The 17,847-nt window shown below is 40.1% G+C and overlaps 1 protein-coding gene across 2 annotated transcripts in view; it reads right to left on the bottom strand.

The window, feature by feature from the left end:
* Nucleotides 1-1,011: 1,011 nt before the first annotated feature.
* The window catches only part of sphkap.S (SPHK1 interactor, AKAP domain containing S homeolog), a 106,806-nt gene continuing 89,970 nt past the window's right edge, over nt 1,012-17,847 (bottom strand). Inside the window, exons 6-12 of one of the 2 annotated variants that reach the window (XM_041564997.1) lie at nt 17,516-17,771; nt 13,546-17,128; nt 10,349-10,534; nt 7,968-8,057; nt 6,373-6,422; nt 3,898-4,082; nt 1,012-2,529 (exon numbers count right to left, since the gene is read on the bottom strand). In XM_041564997.1, the coding sequence (XP_041420931.1) occupies nt 2,386-2,529; nt 3,898-4,082; nt 6,373-6,422; nt 7,968-8,057; nt 10,349-10,534; nt 13,546-17,128; nt 17,516-17,771 (4,494 nt within the window). In that variant the 3' untranslated portion in view covers nt 1,012-2,385. The remainder of the gene's footprint in view (nt 2,530-3,897; nt 4,083-6,372; nt 6,423-7,967; nt 8,058-10,348; nt 10,535-13,545; nt 17,129-17,515; nt 17,772-17,847) is intronic. The other variant, XM_041564998.1, reaches the window with a different exon arrangement.

The following is a 17,847-nucleotide window of genomic DNA, read 5'->3' as shown; positions in this document are numbered from 1 at the left end:
CCCATCACAAAGGCTGAAATGAAGGACTCGGGTACTGGGTTCCAGGTATGAAAGGGAAGATGAACAGATTGTCAGTGCTGGGGGTTTCATTTTTAATCTGAGACGTTACATTTAGTCCGAGGCATAGCAGAGAAACCAAGGTTACTTCATCAAGTGATTATTATCAGTAACTGACGACAAATGTATGTCATCTATCCAAGCTGGGGGCTGGGATTAGACATATCTATTATAAAGATATTGAAAATAAAAACATATTCTCTGATATATAAAGGTCAGATTCATGAATTCCTGCTCTTTTTTGTTGTATCAGTGTATCCGACAGGATCCACTGAGCATAAAATTTGTGATTGTGAATAAGATTTGGACTGATAAGACTTGCATTGCCTTATAATGTGGGGTCTTTTTTCAAAGACTTAGCAGATCAGTAGGCGGTTAAAGTTCAGTGTTGTTTGTGAACTCTAACACCTTTATATAAGGATTTGAAACAACTGTGTTATCTACTGTTCATTTCAGCTGACCAGATCAGTTGCCCTTCTCAGAATCAGAATGTGCAAATTATGTAAGGGCCACGGATTAATCAATTTATTTTGAAGCCACAATAGACACCAAATTACAGAGCCACATTGACCAGCGTTCTTAATAAGAGTGAATTCACTAGGCAGAGGTTAGCCATACAATTGGTTTCTAATTGTAGTTCTGTGTCAGCACACAACTCCTCCACTGTTTCTGGTGCACCTTCAATGGTGGCCACCCCACACCATGGAAGGTTCAATATAGAAAGGAACAGCCACAATTGGTCTGTGCCATGTTTGAATAAAGGCCTTTTATTTCATTAATAAGGTGCTGTTCCTTTCTACATTGATTCAATTGGTTTCTGTCAGCTTCTCATGCCAACTGCAGACCCAGTTGTACTACACCCTGGGTCCTATCGGGACATAACTACAGAGGAAGCAGACCCTGCAGCTGCAGGGGGCCCAGGAGGTATAGTTGCCCCATGAGGCCCTAATTTGTATAGGATGTCAATACATGTTGGTAAAACAGGTCAATCTCAAGACATTTTAGGAGCCTGAAAAATAATTTGCTGTGGAGCCCAGTAATATCTTGTTATTCTACAGGGTCCTATCTTCATCATTTGCTCATTCCCACATTAGGAAATTCTTAACATGACCCTACAGAGCATGCAGGGTCAGACTGGGCTGGTTGGACACTGGGAAAAAACGCAATGGGCCCCACCAATCCAGACTCATTCCCCACCGTCCCCCACATCTTGAAAACTAGAAAAAATATTTATGTTAACTGCAAAAGTACTGGAAAAGCTCTGAAGAATTTTACATTCATTGGTTTCAAGGCTTTACACTTCACCTTTAATAATATGATGTCAATTCTTCATAATCCACTGTTCAAACTGTCAGAAATCTGCCTTTTTACTGTTCATAAAGTTTTACATTGCCTTGTAAATATTTATCGGCCATTGATATATATGCATGGTGAACATTTAAGATGGAAGGAAATCAATTACTTTATGAATTAAAATATATTAAAATATATAAATTATACATTTCTCACACTTCTATTTGTATTCCAAATCAATTAAATCCCCCACCTTCAAACTGTCATTATTTAAAAAATATATACAGTATATAGATTCCACAGCCTGGCATATATTTACTGTATGACTACTCAAATGCCATGCAGCCTTCATCAAGGGTTCCAATAACACTGTACATTCTTACTGTAATATTTCATATTGAATAATTACCCAATTACACATTTTCTTTTGTGCCATCAAAGCATTCGTTTCAGCCTGATATATATATATTTATATAAACACTTGATAACTCCAAATAAGGAATCATATTGTCTTGTATAATCTTTTCTTCCAAAATAGACAATTTTTTGATGCTAGCAAAATCCTATAGTTCCAAAATGCAACTGGACATTTTCTCTGAATGTTTGGTAGATATTTCCACAGTCCAGAACTGCCTGGTATGTTTTCCTTCAATTCCACAGTTTAACAAAATCTCAAGAAGTGAAGTTTATGTCAAGCACACATTTTAGAGCCAATTAAAATGAAATGTCCCATTACTGTAAAAAAAATATTCACTGTCCACTTAAACACAGCCAGTTTAAAGGTGCTCTAATCAATATACAGTATATATATATATATATGTGTGTATGTATGTATATACATCTTATTTATATTTATTAGAAAAATATTAATAATTGTCCACTTGCCTAGAAAACGTGTTTCTATTACATTCTAAATATACAATCTGGCAATGCTATTTTTGTCGCTTTACACTGTTGCCTGTTTATGGACTGATGAGACAGGGGATTCTAGAACCCCATGGCCGACACCTGGTTGTGGGAAATATCTAACATTTCTTATCCGCGTTCCAGAAGCCAGTCGAAAAAGCTGGGCAATGTTTTGTTCCCCTGCTTTTGCATCTTGCAGTGAAGAATCAAGGCGCTGAAGATGTCTCCCACTTTCCAGGACTTCGCTTGAACTAAATGTGTGACTTCAAGGAACTAGATGGTGAAGGATAGGAAATGTTTGGGTTAGAAGATATAATTGGTGCAAGAGAGAATTCAATGTTACCAATGTATAATGTTCGATTCGGTTGTGGTCTACAACCTTTATCAAGATGTATTTCCAAGTGGATTGAACTTTGAAAAAACAACCACATTCACAGGTCTTGTAGTCAAGTGAAAAAATGTGGATTTATTCAATGTTTCGGCCCCTACATCAGAGCCGTCATCAGGAAGTATATATATATATCTCAAAATAGGTGCAAGCTATGTAATCCACATAACAATATATACACAAATGTAATTTAAAGACAACAATATCTTATTTATGTGCAAAAAGGGTTGTTTGATTTTTTATTTAAGGTGCTCCAATCATAGGTACATCTTGTACCCTGCACACTGATCTATCTGTGAGTGTTGCTGTAATAAATAAAGTACTTGTACATACTGTAGGTCAGGGGACCCCAACCTATTTTACCTGTGAGCCACATCAAATGTAAAAAGAGTTGGGGAGCAACACAAGCATGTACAAAGACCCTGGGGTGCCAAATAAGGCTTCTGGTTGGATATTTGGGAGCCCCTATGTGGACTGGCAGACTACAGGCAGTACGCCTGTTTTTATGCAACTAACTTGCCTCCAAACCTAGAATTCAAAAAGAAGCACTTGCTTTGAGGATACTGAGAGCAACATCCAATAGGTTGGTGAGCAGCATGTTGAAGCCACTGGCGACCACTGCTCTAGACTTAAGGTGGCCATAGACTTAAAGATCCGCTCGTTTGGCGACCGATATCGGCAGCTTTATCTGCCCGTGTATGGCCACCTTTAGGCAACTTTGTGTTGAAGGGGTGGAGGGAAAGGACTCTTCATATTAGTTTGATTAGCCTTATCTAGTTTGATTAGCCTTATCTATTTTATTAGGGATGTGATTAGTGCAAAGCCCTACGGGGTTGACTCTATCTCAGTTTAGTTTGTTTCCTGTGTGCTTGGAGGAGTGTTGGCACCATGTTGAAGACCTTCTCAAGGGAGGTGATTCTGTTCCTGGAATAGTTCTTTTGAGGAGGTCATAATGAGGAGGTCACACTCTTACAGGGTGTAGTGTTATGGCTGGGGTTCTATTGTTCTATGTTTTATTACAAGGAGTTTCTGTGGGCTCACACTGTCACAGGGAACAGTGTTTTAGGGACTGCACTATTACATGGAGCAGGGATTGTATGGTTCCTGTACCAACTGTTTTCTGTCACAGTCCCAAGTAGAAATATCTTGTGGCATTGTGTTACAAACCTCTTGACTGTTTTAGAGATATTCTACTCTGATTTTTATTTAGTCACCCCTCAGTCTAGTCATGTAACTTTTTTCACTTTTTTTACCTTTTGGATATTCTGTTCCTGGGATTTCCTGAAAAAGACAGCGGGAATTCCCAGTTGTGAGGCAGCAATCCACTGCAAGGTTGTGTGTAACTCCGATTCAATGCAGTCTGACTCCAGGTCAATGTTTATAACAGAGACTTCATGTTGATAGCTGGCTGTGCCCACCGATAGCCCGGAGGTACATTCTGCCAATCATTAGAAAGTAATCAAGAACAGCTCAGAAGGAACAACAGGTAAAAAATTAAAATGTGCAATGTTTTCTTTAAGTTTAGTAACTGATAACAACTAAATATTTTTTTGGAGTTGGAGCTATGATTTATTAGCAATGGAATAATATATATATATATATATATATATATATATATATATATATATATATATATATATATATATATATATATATATATATATATGTTATAGTCTAAATCACTGTATTTACATGACAATGACAAATGACAAAACGCCAGCGCCAATGCACTTGCGTTGCTTGGATTTCCGAAGTTGCCTGAAGTTTCCTCGTGAGGCAACTTCGGGCGACTTCGGAAATTGAAGCGATGCAAGTGCATTGGCGCTGGTGTTTTGTCATTATAGCAGACGTCAGGCACGGGGAAGGCAGTTGGGGAGATTGTCACCCCGCAGAAGAGGCAATTAGTCGCCAGGCGACTGAATCTCCCCAAATCTGCCCGTGTGTTAGCTCCCTTAAAGCAATTCTGTCGTGATGTTTATGGTTTACTCTTTATTTCTAAATGACACTATTTGCAATGTATTCTTGAAACAACAAATGTATTTTTTAAGCTGTTTTATTGGTGTGACGGCATTGTGCCTTATTCTGAACTTTGAGAAGGAGCCAGCACTTCAGGATGGAACGGCTTTGAGACAGTTATTATTTCTCCCCTTCCTATTGTATTTACCACGACCTAGATACCTGCACCTCCCAAACATGTTCAGCTTACAAAAATGAAATCTCTGATAAACAGAGACAGGTCTCCTGATGAAGAGTTTGATGGGCGATACACATGGTGCCAAATTCACTAAGCGCCGAAGCGCCGAACGCTAGCATTACTTCGCTAGCGTTTGTCATTTTCGTTACTGCGCAAATTCACTACGAACGCTGGCGTAGTTTCGCTAGTGTTACTTCGCACCCTTACGCCTGGCGAAGTTTCGCTAGCGACGTAACTATGCAAATTCACTAACGCGCGCAGTGTACTGAACGCTACCTTTTACGCTAGACTTCCTTCGCCACCTCAGACCTGGCGAAGCGCAATAGAGTAGATAGGGATTGTTTCAAAAAAAGTCAAAAGTCCCAAAAAATGCTGGCGTGTTTTCTACATTATGGGTGATAGGCTGAAAAAGATCGAAAAATTTTTTGGGGCTCCCCTCCATCCCCCCTACATTTCCTGACTCATGGCAACTTACCTAGACAGTGGGCACATGTGTAGGGCAAAATAAAATTTTTATTTGATGTTTTGAAGCTTTTCTAGCCATTTGTAGTGCTGATACGTATTCCTCCATTGAAATTTGAATTTCGCGCCGTATGCAAATTAGCCTTCGCTAGCGTAACTTCGCTTTACTTAGCGAATCAACGCTAGCACAACTTCGCAACCTTACGCTTCCCCTGAGCGCAACTTCGGATTTTAGTGAATTTGCGAAGCGCTGGCGAAACTACGCCTGGCGAAGTGTGGCGAAGTGCGGCGAAGTTACGCCTGGCGCAACTACGAATCTTAGTGAATTTCCCACATGGAGTGGAGCACGGTCTCCCCCTCATTCTGGACCTCTTTTGACTATACTTCATGGACCTATACTGGTAGCTATTTTGGCTATTCATACTTGCACTTTAAAACTGATGTGGTTAAGGGATTTTTAATGAACATTGTCAAGATCTTTGATATTATATTTGTATCCGGATGAACCATAAGGTTCCATTTGGAAAGGGTCCTGTGCCAAATACGTTTTTGCTTATTGTGAATATTTATATATGTGAATATAATGTCATAAACCTCTATGAGACATGCAGAGGCATTCGGCACATGACACATGTGCAGTGTGCAAAGTGCTAATTCTGACACAACTTGCCATGTTCTTCACCCAAAATGCAGTATTTCCCACCATAATTCTAGAATAATTAAGTGCACTTCAAATGCACTTTTAATTTCAGACATAATTGCGTTGAAAGTTTTTGAATAATGCCATTATTTCCAAAATTGGTATCAAAATGACATCTGATTTTTAGGTGCGAAGAGTTTTGCCACTGGCTGCAAGGGGAACCCAGGAACTACCAACACCTTCAAAGTGGCAAGAGCTCCAGTATTCTCCTGAGTCAGAGGGCAAACTTGTGTGATAAATCCAAACAGACTAATGGGGAACAATGGCGCTTGGAACCTAAATGTGCCAGTTCACAAACGACTTTGGATGTACCTTTAATGGATGGTATCAATTTACAATAAATGCACTAATTACACTCTAGCAGTTCCTTACCATCAAGATTGTCCTGCAGATCTTTGGTCACATTTTTCTCTTTTACATTTCTAGTAGAAATAGACAGAGAGATTAGAATGAGAATCTACACACAGTCAGGGCCAAATTTCTATTTCCAGCGCCCCTAGACCAGGCCACTGTCTGTCCACCACCCTGCCGTCTATAGGGGCACATTCACTGAGTTTTTTGTGCTTCTCGACTATCGAATTGGCTTAAATTCGCCTGAGTAGAATGATTCGAATAGATCGAGCGAAAAACCGTTGCGACTATTCGCCCATTCAATAGTCGAAGTACTGTCTCTTTTAAAAATCATTCGACTGCCAACTTCGCCAGATTAAACCTACCGAATTGCTTTAAACTATTATCTCAACTATTTCTGCGACCAATTTAATTTAAAGGGCTGGTTCACCTTTGAGTTAACTTTTAGGGGGTTAAATATTAAGTCCGAATGTTAAAAACTTTTTGCGTTTTTTTTTCTATAAAATCCTATTTTTTTTGTGGAAAAAAACAACCTTGAATTAAAGCCGGATCCTGCAAAAAGTCAGAATCCAAAAATCCGCCATCTCAGACCTGCCAAGGTTGTATATAACTATAAGTCAATGGGAGAGGCATCTATCCTCTTTGGAAGTTTCTGTGGTCTGTGCTGCAATTAGCCCAAAAATCCAGCCTATGATTAAGGGAAGGTGTTTTTACAGTACCCAGCAATAAAAACCTGTTTTTTACCGGAATGCCGTCCTCCTGTTCGTGTATTTACTGTTGGCAGTGGGGACACTGCGGACTGAGCCCCCAGCACCACAGGGGAGCAGCTAAGTGGTGGTGAGTTGAAGCGGTACTCATCATTTTTGCAAAAATCCAACTATTTTGACTCAGAGCGATTCAGTAAAAAAACTAAAAATAAAACATACGATTCTGGTTTTCGATCGATTTTATTACGTTTGTCCCTGATCCGATTAAATGGTGCTTTTTTAGTAATAAATACGGTCCAATCGTGGATTCTAGTTTGGTCAGACTTTTTTTAATTTAAATAAATAAGGCCCTATTCTTCTTTCCAGCTTTCAAATGGGGGGTCACTGACCCCATCTGAAAAACAAATGCTCTGTAAGGCTACAAATGTATTGTTATTGCTACTTTTTATTACTCATCTTTCTATTCAGGTCCTCTCCTATTCATATTCCAGTCCCGTATTCAAATTAATGTGTGGTGGCTAAGGCAATTTGGATCTGGCAACTATATTGCTGAAATTACAAGCTGTAGAGCTGCTAAAATAAAAAGCTAAATAACTAAGCAAAATTAATAAAACATGAAAACCAATTGCAAATTGGCTCAGAATATCCCTCTTCATTAAAAGTTAACTCAATGGTAAAAAACAGTATTTGCCTCTGTTTGAATGTCTTTTAAACTGTCTGCCCTGGCTGGGAATGAATGTTCCAAGTAACATATTCTTTTATAAACCATCATTCACATCAGACACTTTTTTTTTTACTGATGCAGAACTATGTTTTAATTCTGAAGGTCTCCAATACCAGAATTACACATAAAACATGCCACCTGCAAACACACAACAGGGGATAAATGTCCTTTTACTCTATACTCACATGTTAGCGCTCACTGTGCTTGAAACCTCCTCCAGATAGGCTTCCAGGTCCATGGCTCCTGCACTGCTGGCGGTACTGCTGTTACTGTTGCTGCCAGCACAAAAAAAGGAAAATCAGAACTTCAGAGAGATTTAAAAAAAACATAAATTTGTAGATTGGAAAACATGGTTCCATTTGCACAATAAGAGGCAGAGAAAATATACAATGACTCCTTAGTTTAAAGGTGCTGCTGTAATGGCTCTTAGGAGGTTATTTATTAAAGTCCGAATGCTAAAAACTCGAAAAAATCAAGTTATTTTTTACTATAAAATCCGAATTTTTATTGGAAAGAAAAAAACGTTGAATTTTTCGAGATTTATTATACCCTGAGGCTGCAAGAAGTCAGAATCCAAACATACTCCAACCTTCAAGGTCCTGTAGAAGTCAAAGGCCGAGGTTCTCTTTGCAATTTTAAGATATTATTGTCTGCTCTGGGTTTTATATGATAATCAGAACATTTCGATGATTTTATGAACAATTCTAATTTATCGGCATCAGATCTGAAAAAAAAAATCAGATTTTTCGTGAGACAATTCGAAAAGTTGCAGTTTTCATGCGACAATCCGAAAAAGTATTTTTTGTTGATTGATTTTTTGTTGTTTTTTATTGGTAAATAAGGGTAAATTGTGGATTCTAGGTTGGTCTGACTTTATTTAAAAAAATCTGAAAAATTTGGATTTTGATAAATAACTCCCTTAGTGTGTGTTTTAAGATATCCAAACTATGGAGTATGAGGGATGCGAAGGCGCTAGGGAGCTCTCTATGAAGGGAGTTAAGTACAAGGCTTTCTTGTGCTGGATTTTTAATCAAAGTATAGAGTGGAGGTTGAACCTCCAACAGCTACAGACAAAAGAATTCCATAAAAGGACCCTAATAGTTGCAATTTGATCTGACTCAGCCTAGTTTTCACTTTTCAGCTAAGGATGCACATTGGATTTAAATCCAAAAATCAATTGGGGTTAATATCGGTGTTCCCAATTTGTCCTGTCAGGCTGTAGAGTGCCACTGTGCTTTGATATTCATTTAAAAAGAACAAAACACAGTAATCCAAAATCTCTGACTCACCTCCTTTACTTCAAAGCCAAGGAGTTAACCTTTTACTGGTCTTCTATTTGTATCTTCCATTTCAATTTACCACTGTACCTCCTGACACTAAGGGCTTTGGAATACGTAAAGATTAGCTGCCCACGATAAATCTCCTCTACTGCGGGTGTTTAATCTCTTGAAAATGTTTTCCCATCAGTAATAATGTAAATCGCTGGTAGAAATGCGCATCACTTGGTTTCCCCAAAGTAGCCCAAAATTGCCTGACAATGTGTATGTTTTCCCATTACAAAAAAAGAGTTTTACGGAGATTATTTGCTCATGGTAGAGAAGGTTTATTGCGGATAACTAATCTCCACATAACCAGGGCCGTAACTAGGGGTAGGTGGAAGAGGTACGTGCCCAGGGCGCAAAGCTTGGGGGTCGCCAGGCATGTACTTTCCCTGCTGCCTACCCCATGTCTGCTGAGCAAGTTCCGCTTTCCAACTTCATATCACTCTTGGATGTGCACCTGTTCTTGGCCATTTGCATGTGCTTGTCTGCTGGTGTATGCTCACGTATGTGCCCATGGGTTGATGTGGGGGGGACGTGCCCAGTTGGATTGCCTGGGGAATTCGGCTGCCCTGGCCCGGCCCTGCACATCACCCTAAGGAACCTTATATAGAAGAGTTGGTGGCAAATTTGATTTGTGCTGTTATTTTCTTGTATCTTCAGGAGTGTTTCAGTTCCTTTATTCAGGTGGATCTCTCTTTATATAAAAATCTCACGCCTATAGTTGCCAAGAAAGGTGCAGTTTTGGGGCAAGAAACACCCACTGCTCATGGTGATTCCCATTGCTGTCAGTGCAAATAAGTCCATGGGTAACTCCAGCATTCTGACTACTGTGGTGCATAAATAAGTAGCAGCAATGAAAATACCCAGTGGCCATAGTCAGGGCCAGACTGGGGGCCACCGGAGCTGCTGTCCCAGGCCCCCCGGACCCACCTGCTGCAATGTTTTTGCCTCGACCGGAAGAAGCCTTGGATCTGGGTGCGGCTCTAGGCTGGCGGGGCCCACAGGAGCCGGGGGCCACTAGGTTTTTTCCCGTGTCCCATCGGCAAAGTCCAACCCAAGCCATAGTACTTACAATACCCCACCTATGTCTCTTAGCATGAGTCTTTCTGTTCAAACACCAGTTGCCAGGAGCAACCAATCAGAAATGAATTGAATTAATTCTTTATTTTCCCCACATGGTGATGCTGAAAAGCCTTAAATGCACTGCTGCCCACTCACATACTGCTCCTGCTCTGTCCACTCACCTCACGGAGTGCTCACTCAGCTGCAGGACGCTATTGGTGTCCTCTGGATTTTCCTCCTTGTTAGCCAGTTGTGACCAGCTGCCATTACTGTCCTCACTGCTGCTTGCTGGGATAGGGGGCTCAGGATTTGTTTTTCCCTCTCGTAAAACATCAGGGCCATGTCTGGTTCTCCCCTGCACATTGCTGCTTTAAATGAAAGACCAGTTATGATTCCATTACAAACAGGCTGCCATTATTCCAATGCACTGTGTTATACATATCTATCAGAGGGTTCCTTGTGCTCTACACTACATTGATTTTCCCTTTATATATTCCAGTCCATTGAAGTAGATTTGCATTACAAAACAATACCTTCAGGTAGCTGGACATTAAATTCAGAAAAACATACTGAATAATGTTGGCTGATTAGGTTACTACCTGTTGGAACAGAGCTGTAAAGAAATAACCCATTTCTATCTGTCAGATGCAGCAGGCTTTGTTTACCAACTGTGGAGGAACTATGGGGCGCCTGAACATCGCTTCTGGTGGGGGGTGGTAGTTACGTTACTTTTTACCAGTAAATCAAGGTGCAAAAAAACAGTAGGTCAATTTGACAAATGATTTCCAACAATGTGACATTTTCTCAGACCAATATTTTGCATCAGGCATGCAGGATTCCAAGTGTTGCTCCCTGATACACACTACAACTATGCACAAATTATAAAAGAAGTGTGTATGGGTGTGCATGGGTGCAATGGCCAAGGGGAACTCTGTATTTTACAAATGGTCTGTGGCAAGAGTAAAGTGCATGTACAGTAGCAGCATGTGCCTTGTTCATATTAATAGATACAATGGGCACATTGGTGCTAGACCAATCACAATACATTTAATGAGTGTGCCTTATAAAATGAGGCCCAGCCTATCAAGCGAAACTGGACAAATTAAGAAAATACACCAAAGCACAGCAAGAAGAAAACTCGGTTCAGTTCAGTGATACCAAGGTCATATTTTTCTGTGTCTGCCATGAATGCCACCTCTGTTCCACCAAAGGAGAGCAAACCAAAAGTAGTTAAAAACATTGATCTATCAAGGGATTATATATAATATATATATAAAAGGGATTTATAATGTTTTTTTTCAACCGCTCCTCCTCTACCTCGCCATTCTGTCAATCCCTGCACTGGCTTCCGTTACCTTTCAGAATCAAATTCAAATTAATGACACTGACTTTCAAAGCACTTCACAACTCTGCACCACCCTACATCTCTGAACTCATCTCTATACACTCACCCACTCGCTTACTACGCTCCTCTACTGACCTGCTACTCAACTCTTCTCTCATTACCTCCTCACATGTTTGCATTCAAGACTTTGCCAGGGCTGCACCCTTCCTCTGGAACTCTCTCCCACGGTCTGTCCGACTTTCTCCCAACCTTTCTGCTTTCAAAAAATCTCTGAAAACGCACTTCTTTCGAGAAGCCTACCCTCACTCTGCTTAACTACCAAATGCAACACCACATATAGTACCACATTGCTCACCCACTTAATTCGATCTTGCCCACTCCCACACCTTGTGTATTACTCCCTTCCCTTTAGACTGTATGCCTATGCATAGGGCCTTCCTCACCTTTTTGTACCTGTATTGATTGTGATGTTTGTTACTCCATATATTCTATATATGTAATTCATGTGATGTAGTTGTATAATCACATTTACTTTACAGTGCTACGCAATATGTTGGCGCTATATAAATACATGTTAATAATAATAATAATAATAATAACCCGATAGTTTGCTAACCGTCCAGTGAACAGTGGTTGCCGCATGGTACATGTAAAAATTCAGTTTATATATTTAAATGGAGAATAAGGCAACAGAACTATAAATAGCACTTCAAATCTTTTTGATTGAAAACCCTAAAATACAGAAGGATACACCGGATATAGGGCACATATTTAACTTTCTGCAACTAATAATGCAGTAGGAGGCTGTAGGGCTCATTTATAATGTACAAAACTGAGCATACTCTCACAATGAAACTTATTCCCATACATTCTCCTAACAACTTGTGGACCTAATTACTTAAAACTAAATAAAAAATTAACAAATAAGCAAACAGATGTAATGCAGTGTGGTAAAAATATACCCATATACATTAAAAGTGATATTTAACAAGACTAAACAATTTTAAAGTATACCACAGGTCACACAACTATGGCAATGAGCAGCAGTGGCAGTGAATAATGTGACAGCACACAACAGCAGGCACTAATAGACAAGGACTAGGTAAGCAGGCTTGCAAAGACATTGGGACAGATTTAGTTAAGGGTGAAGTGAGCTTTGCTAGTGAAAATTCGCCAAAAAGACAATTTGCAGGGACATCGGCAAATTCCTAAAAGGCGTAGAGAAAGAGCTCAGTGCTACTGAAGTTTCATGCCCTTTCGCCAGGGTAATTTTCACTCAGGCAAACGAGCATTACTACACAAATTCATCAAAGGGTGAACTTTCCAATGTGTTACCCTTTTCGCCAGAGTCTGTTTCACCAGGTTATGACATCATATCCTGTATGCCGAAAAGTCATGAAAAAAGACAAAACGCTGGCGTTTTTTCATATTTTAATTTGGCATTATGTATAAACGTTGTAACTGTTAAATATATATATATATATATATATATATATATATATATATAAAAATTTTTTTTAACATTTGAAGCTCATGTCGCATTTTATTAGAGTGGGCTCATGTCTAGGTTATTAGAGGATCTCTTTTATCTTTACTTTGCTTCCTTGGACATTGTTAAATTACATTGTTAAATAAGTGGCCACTTCCAGCAATTTCACCAACACTAATAAAGACATATAGGCTATAAGCTAGGCTGCTAGCACAAAAAGTACTAGCATCAGGGGTCTGGCTTCTCTCTACCCCTAGTGCAGAGAATATAGGCAGCCTGACCAGACTACATACCAGAGCAGTAGGCAGTAGGTGATTCCCTAAGTCATTCTCTCGGTTTAGTTGCTCCGTAGACGAGGACGTTCATTTATAGAAAAGTCTTGACTATAGTGATTCAAATGGTACTAAGCTCTAACTAAACAGTTTTTAAGTGCACTTTGTACAAAATGTAGATGTCAGATTAGGCTAAAAAACACTTCAATCACATAAATGTTACATTTTAAACACAGCAATGACTGAACCTTTAATGTCAGACTGAATTTGTACCTGACTTCTGCTGAGAATACATTTCTTTCTCCTTCTTCTTTTGAACATTTGGAATCTTCTGAAAAGGTCATATCCAGAATGTTTCCTTTCTCCTCTACCTCTGTCTCATCCCTTTGTTCTGTTTCGATCTGTATAAGTGGTACATCCCTGGGGCCAAAACATAAACCAGGCTGGTGAGCAGTCAGAGATTTCGTTGTCATTACATTTTCGCTCTCAAAGCCTTGTTTGCCTGTATCTTTGTGCTGACCTTGGGATGTACTCCTATAATTTAAGCCTCCTTTTTTTGAGTCGTCTAGGGATTCCTGTTGTAAAACCAGGATAGATTTACCACTTTGTACAATATTAGCAGCTAGTTTGTTAGCGTAATTGTCCACATGGGCTGGTGAACCTTTCGGAGATAGATCTACATCGCTGTCCTCTGTGCTGTCTACTATGATCTTGTTCTTGCGCATTAGGTCCTCAATAGAGCTGGACCATGTTTCATGAATTAACATATCTGTGACTTGGTCAGTCTGGCATCTTTGGTACAGGCAAGAGTCTGATTTGCAAAGGTTGATAGAGGACATAGCACTGACGGGCTGCACATAGAGAAAATCTTGTGAGCCGCATCTTGCAAACCCATCCAAAGAATTTGCTTTTACTGGAGTGTTCACAGTCAAACGGGAACTTGAAGATCGGTTACAGGGCATCGAAGACTGCCGAAAGCAAAATGGAGTGCGGGTTGTTGGAGGTTGTAAACTGCTTGTCCATGCTGCAGTGTTTCTGTTGGATATTTCTTTATTTTCTTTGTCTATTTCCTTCAGCATGTACCTGTAGAACTCTTCTGTTATGCTTTCTGTACTTGACTGTTTAGATAGGCAACTAGTTTTCACATTCAAATGATTGTTTATTTTTGAAACTTGCTGTAATGCAGAATTCAGGATGTTAGCTGCATTATTCCCAGCGTAATAATCTAATAACAGTTCAAACTCCCTGCCCTCATTTTCCATTTGGTTGACCATAAACCTAGAGAACTCATCAGTGATGCTTTCACAGCTTGACTGCTTTGACACCGAACCCGTCCTGCTGAACGGCAGCCCTAAAATGCTACTTGGATCCAAGGTGTTGGGAAGGCTTTTAGCATCCGAATCCTCCTCTGGAATGCTTTCATAACTAGATGCTTTACCCCTACTCCACCTGTCACAGTGTAACCTATTGTGTGCCCCTTGCCACAGAGTGTCTGCCACCGATGACTCAGTTAGATTCATAATTTTTAAAGCCACTTCATTGGCAAAAGCATTGGCAGCATCAGGAACATCCTCAAGGTTGATGGACTCATCCACCACTCTGTTCATAAGCCTTTCCTTTAGCTCTGGGTGCTCATCTGTTTTCTTTTTAATTTCACTAAGGCGAGGTGGCCTGTGTCTCCTTACTACAGATCCCCCAGAGGAGGTGTCTTTTTTTCTTTTCACAGTTCGACATGGTGGGATGAGGCATTCGCTACCTTTTGCCCAGGCACAAAACCACGGCTGCTTCCCATGGGAATTTTCTAGACAAATTGCTGCAATTTCAGTGGCCATAGAAACAACCGTTTCTGCTAAATCATCTGCAAAGTCTGTTAAACAGTAATTAGTGGCTGAATGTTTTACTGGAATCACAGCGTGTGATGGATGTAGCTTGTAATTAATTGGTGGGCTTGAATTTGAGGAAAAGTCCTTTAATAAACTGTGCTCAGAATTAAGTTTTTCCTGGCTTCCAAAATGTATCCCTTCTTCCATTGAGCCAGTATTTTGGCTGGAGTGCTTGCGTTCTTCTGCATTAATGGTGCTTTCTTTGGATAAGAAGGCTCTGTGCTCATTGTGATGGCGTCTGTACATCTCCCTTTTCATATTTGGCTTATTAGATGACATTTGCAATTGCAGATTTGCTTGGCTACTGTTTCTGTTGTATAATTCTGCCGGTGCATCAGCCTCATTGGTCTCATATTGTGGAAGTTTATGCTCCAAATGCTCATGTTTCAAATCAGGGCTGTTCTTGCAAAGCTGATGTTGCCTCGTCCTATTCCTCAGGTCCTCTGACTTTTGAACTACTGAGATATCATCTAATAGACCATGACTTTGACTCTCCTGAATCTGGGAATTGACTGTATTGTTTTTGTCATCCTTAAGGTCAAAAGGCAGGTCACCTGACTGTAACAAGTCACCCATCTTTTTGCAGGTAAAATGCATCACATTGAAAAGCAGCTCTGTTGCAGCTGCAACAAAAGCACCTTGGGTCCTGGGTTTGCCCTTGTCACCATCACTCTGTAGCCTCTGTATAGCTTGCTCTGCAGAATATCTCAGGATTGAATCAGACAAGTTATGAGCCAGATCATCATTAACAACATCCTCTACGTGTGCCAGTTTGGAAGAATTTACACTACTCAGGATCCTTTCATTCAAAGATTCTATGAACTCTCCAATATTCCTATAGGCGCAAGGACTTGTCAATACCATAGACGCTTCGCTAAGTAAAACCTTTGCAATGTTGTCTTTTAGTGTTTCCAAACTGCTTCCCAATGTAATGCTGCAATGCAGAGTCATAGCTGTGGAGGCATCCGCAGCTGCCAGAAGTCCACTGGCTGTGGTGGGATAAGAGATCTGTTTTTGTTCACCAAGGCCAAAAACTGCTACTGCGCTTGCCACCTGAGTCATTTCACACAATGCAGATGGCACAGAATACTCAGGCCCCAAAGCGATGCCTGAAAGTCCTACTCTGTCCCTTTGCTGCTCACCCAGGTTTTTATCTAAATCCATGTGTCCCTCGTGTTCTATCTTTATTTTTTTGGCAGTTTGGGGGCTTGTGATGGTTCCAATTACTGATGCAGCACAAGCTAAGGCCATTTCTAAGGTATTTTTTGTGGCAACAACAGAACCATTCTCATCCATGCACTTATCAGAAGCATTTGAAGGACTTTCCTGCTCCAAACAGTGAGATTCATCTGTCCACTCTGTTGGATTTTCATAGCTGTCTGGGCTTTGAACTATAACAATTTTAGGAAGGTCATTCCATGAACGAGAAGCTACGGGAGCATCTTGTTTGGTGAGGTTTCCAGAAGGCAAAGTGTCTCTAGCTGAAATAGATACAGCTGCTTCCTTGGTGAAAGAAGATTCTGGCTGTGACAGTCTAATAAATGCATCTTGTAACACACATTCGGCTAGGTTGGTTGCATATTGGCCAGTGGTGGCAGGTTCACCAAAATGGTCAGAAGTACACACTCCTGTATAATCACTTTTTTCCTTTTCTGCCTGCAACTTGCATTTGTCCACCTTGCACACGTCATGGAGGCAATGTCTTTTTACATTTCTGCTTTGTTCGTAGTTATCCACAAATGAAGAAAGTCTCCTTTCGTTCGATTCCTGTGTTCCCTGTACCCCATCCAGGCAAATCTCTCCAAGTAATTCTTCTCTTTGGAATGTTTTCATAGGGGCCTGTTTTGAATGCAAAGTCTCAGTGGCAGGTTCTATGTGGTCTTTGTAGTTTTCTAATTTAGAGTGAGTCTCTTTGCTATTTATGTTCTGAAGACTTACTTTCCGTCTTATGTTCTTGATGTCATCAGGAGGCTCTGTGATGCATTATAAGAAAAACAAAAGAATAATTACTTTTTTTAATGTTGCCTGGTCCAGGACATCAGTACATAAAGCCATGCCAAGATGCATAATTGTATGTTTTTGGTGCTGCTTTTTAAATCCACTATATAGACATTCCTAAAGAAGACTCAAGTGACAAAACGTAGAATAAATATTAATATTAACTTGACAACAAGACTCGTGAGTGCTGCACTCTGCTAGTGCTTGCATATATATTTTTTCCATGCACCAGGGCAGTTGTTTTTTTAAAACTGTGTGCATATATTTCAGGTTAATAGTTACATATGCAAAAATGATTTATAGCTATGGGAAATACAACGAAGAACGATATAGCATTTAACTTGGATAGATGTTTTACTCACCTCCCCTGCAGTTTTCCCCCTCGCTCTCATCTTCTAGCTGCTCAGAGGCAGTCAGGAAATCTTCCTCTATGGAGGACACCGAGCAGTTAGTGTCATCCTCAGCTTTAAAGGGGGAGCTGTCATGTTGCAGTGTATTCTCTTGTGCCAGCTCCAAGCCAAGAAGAAATTTATTCAGTTCCAAGAGGATGCAGGAAGGGCTGCTTTTCCCAAGGGCCCTTGTGTATTGCAGAAGACAGATCTCTGTTGGCCAGGATACCTAAATGATCACACAGAATTATTAGAAACATTATTAGAATGGTGATGGCCAGGTGCAAGCTTTATCATCACAGCTT

The sequence above is a fragment of the Xenopus laevis genome, chromosome 5S (assembly GCF_017654675.1).
Source record: "Xenopus laevis strain J_2021 chromosome 5S, Xenopus_laevis_v10.1, whole genome shotgun sequence".
NCBI lineage: Eukaryota > Metazoa > Chordata > Amphibia > Anura > Pipidae > Xenopus > Xenopus laevis.
This window is presented reverse-complemented; position numbering and strand designations above follow the sequence as displayed.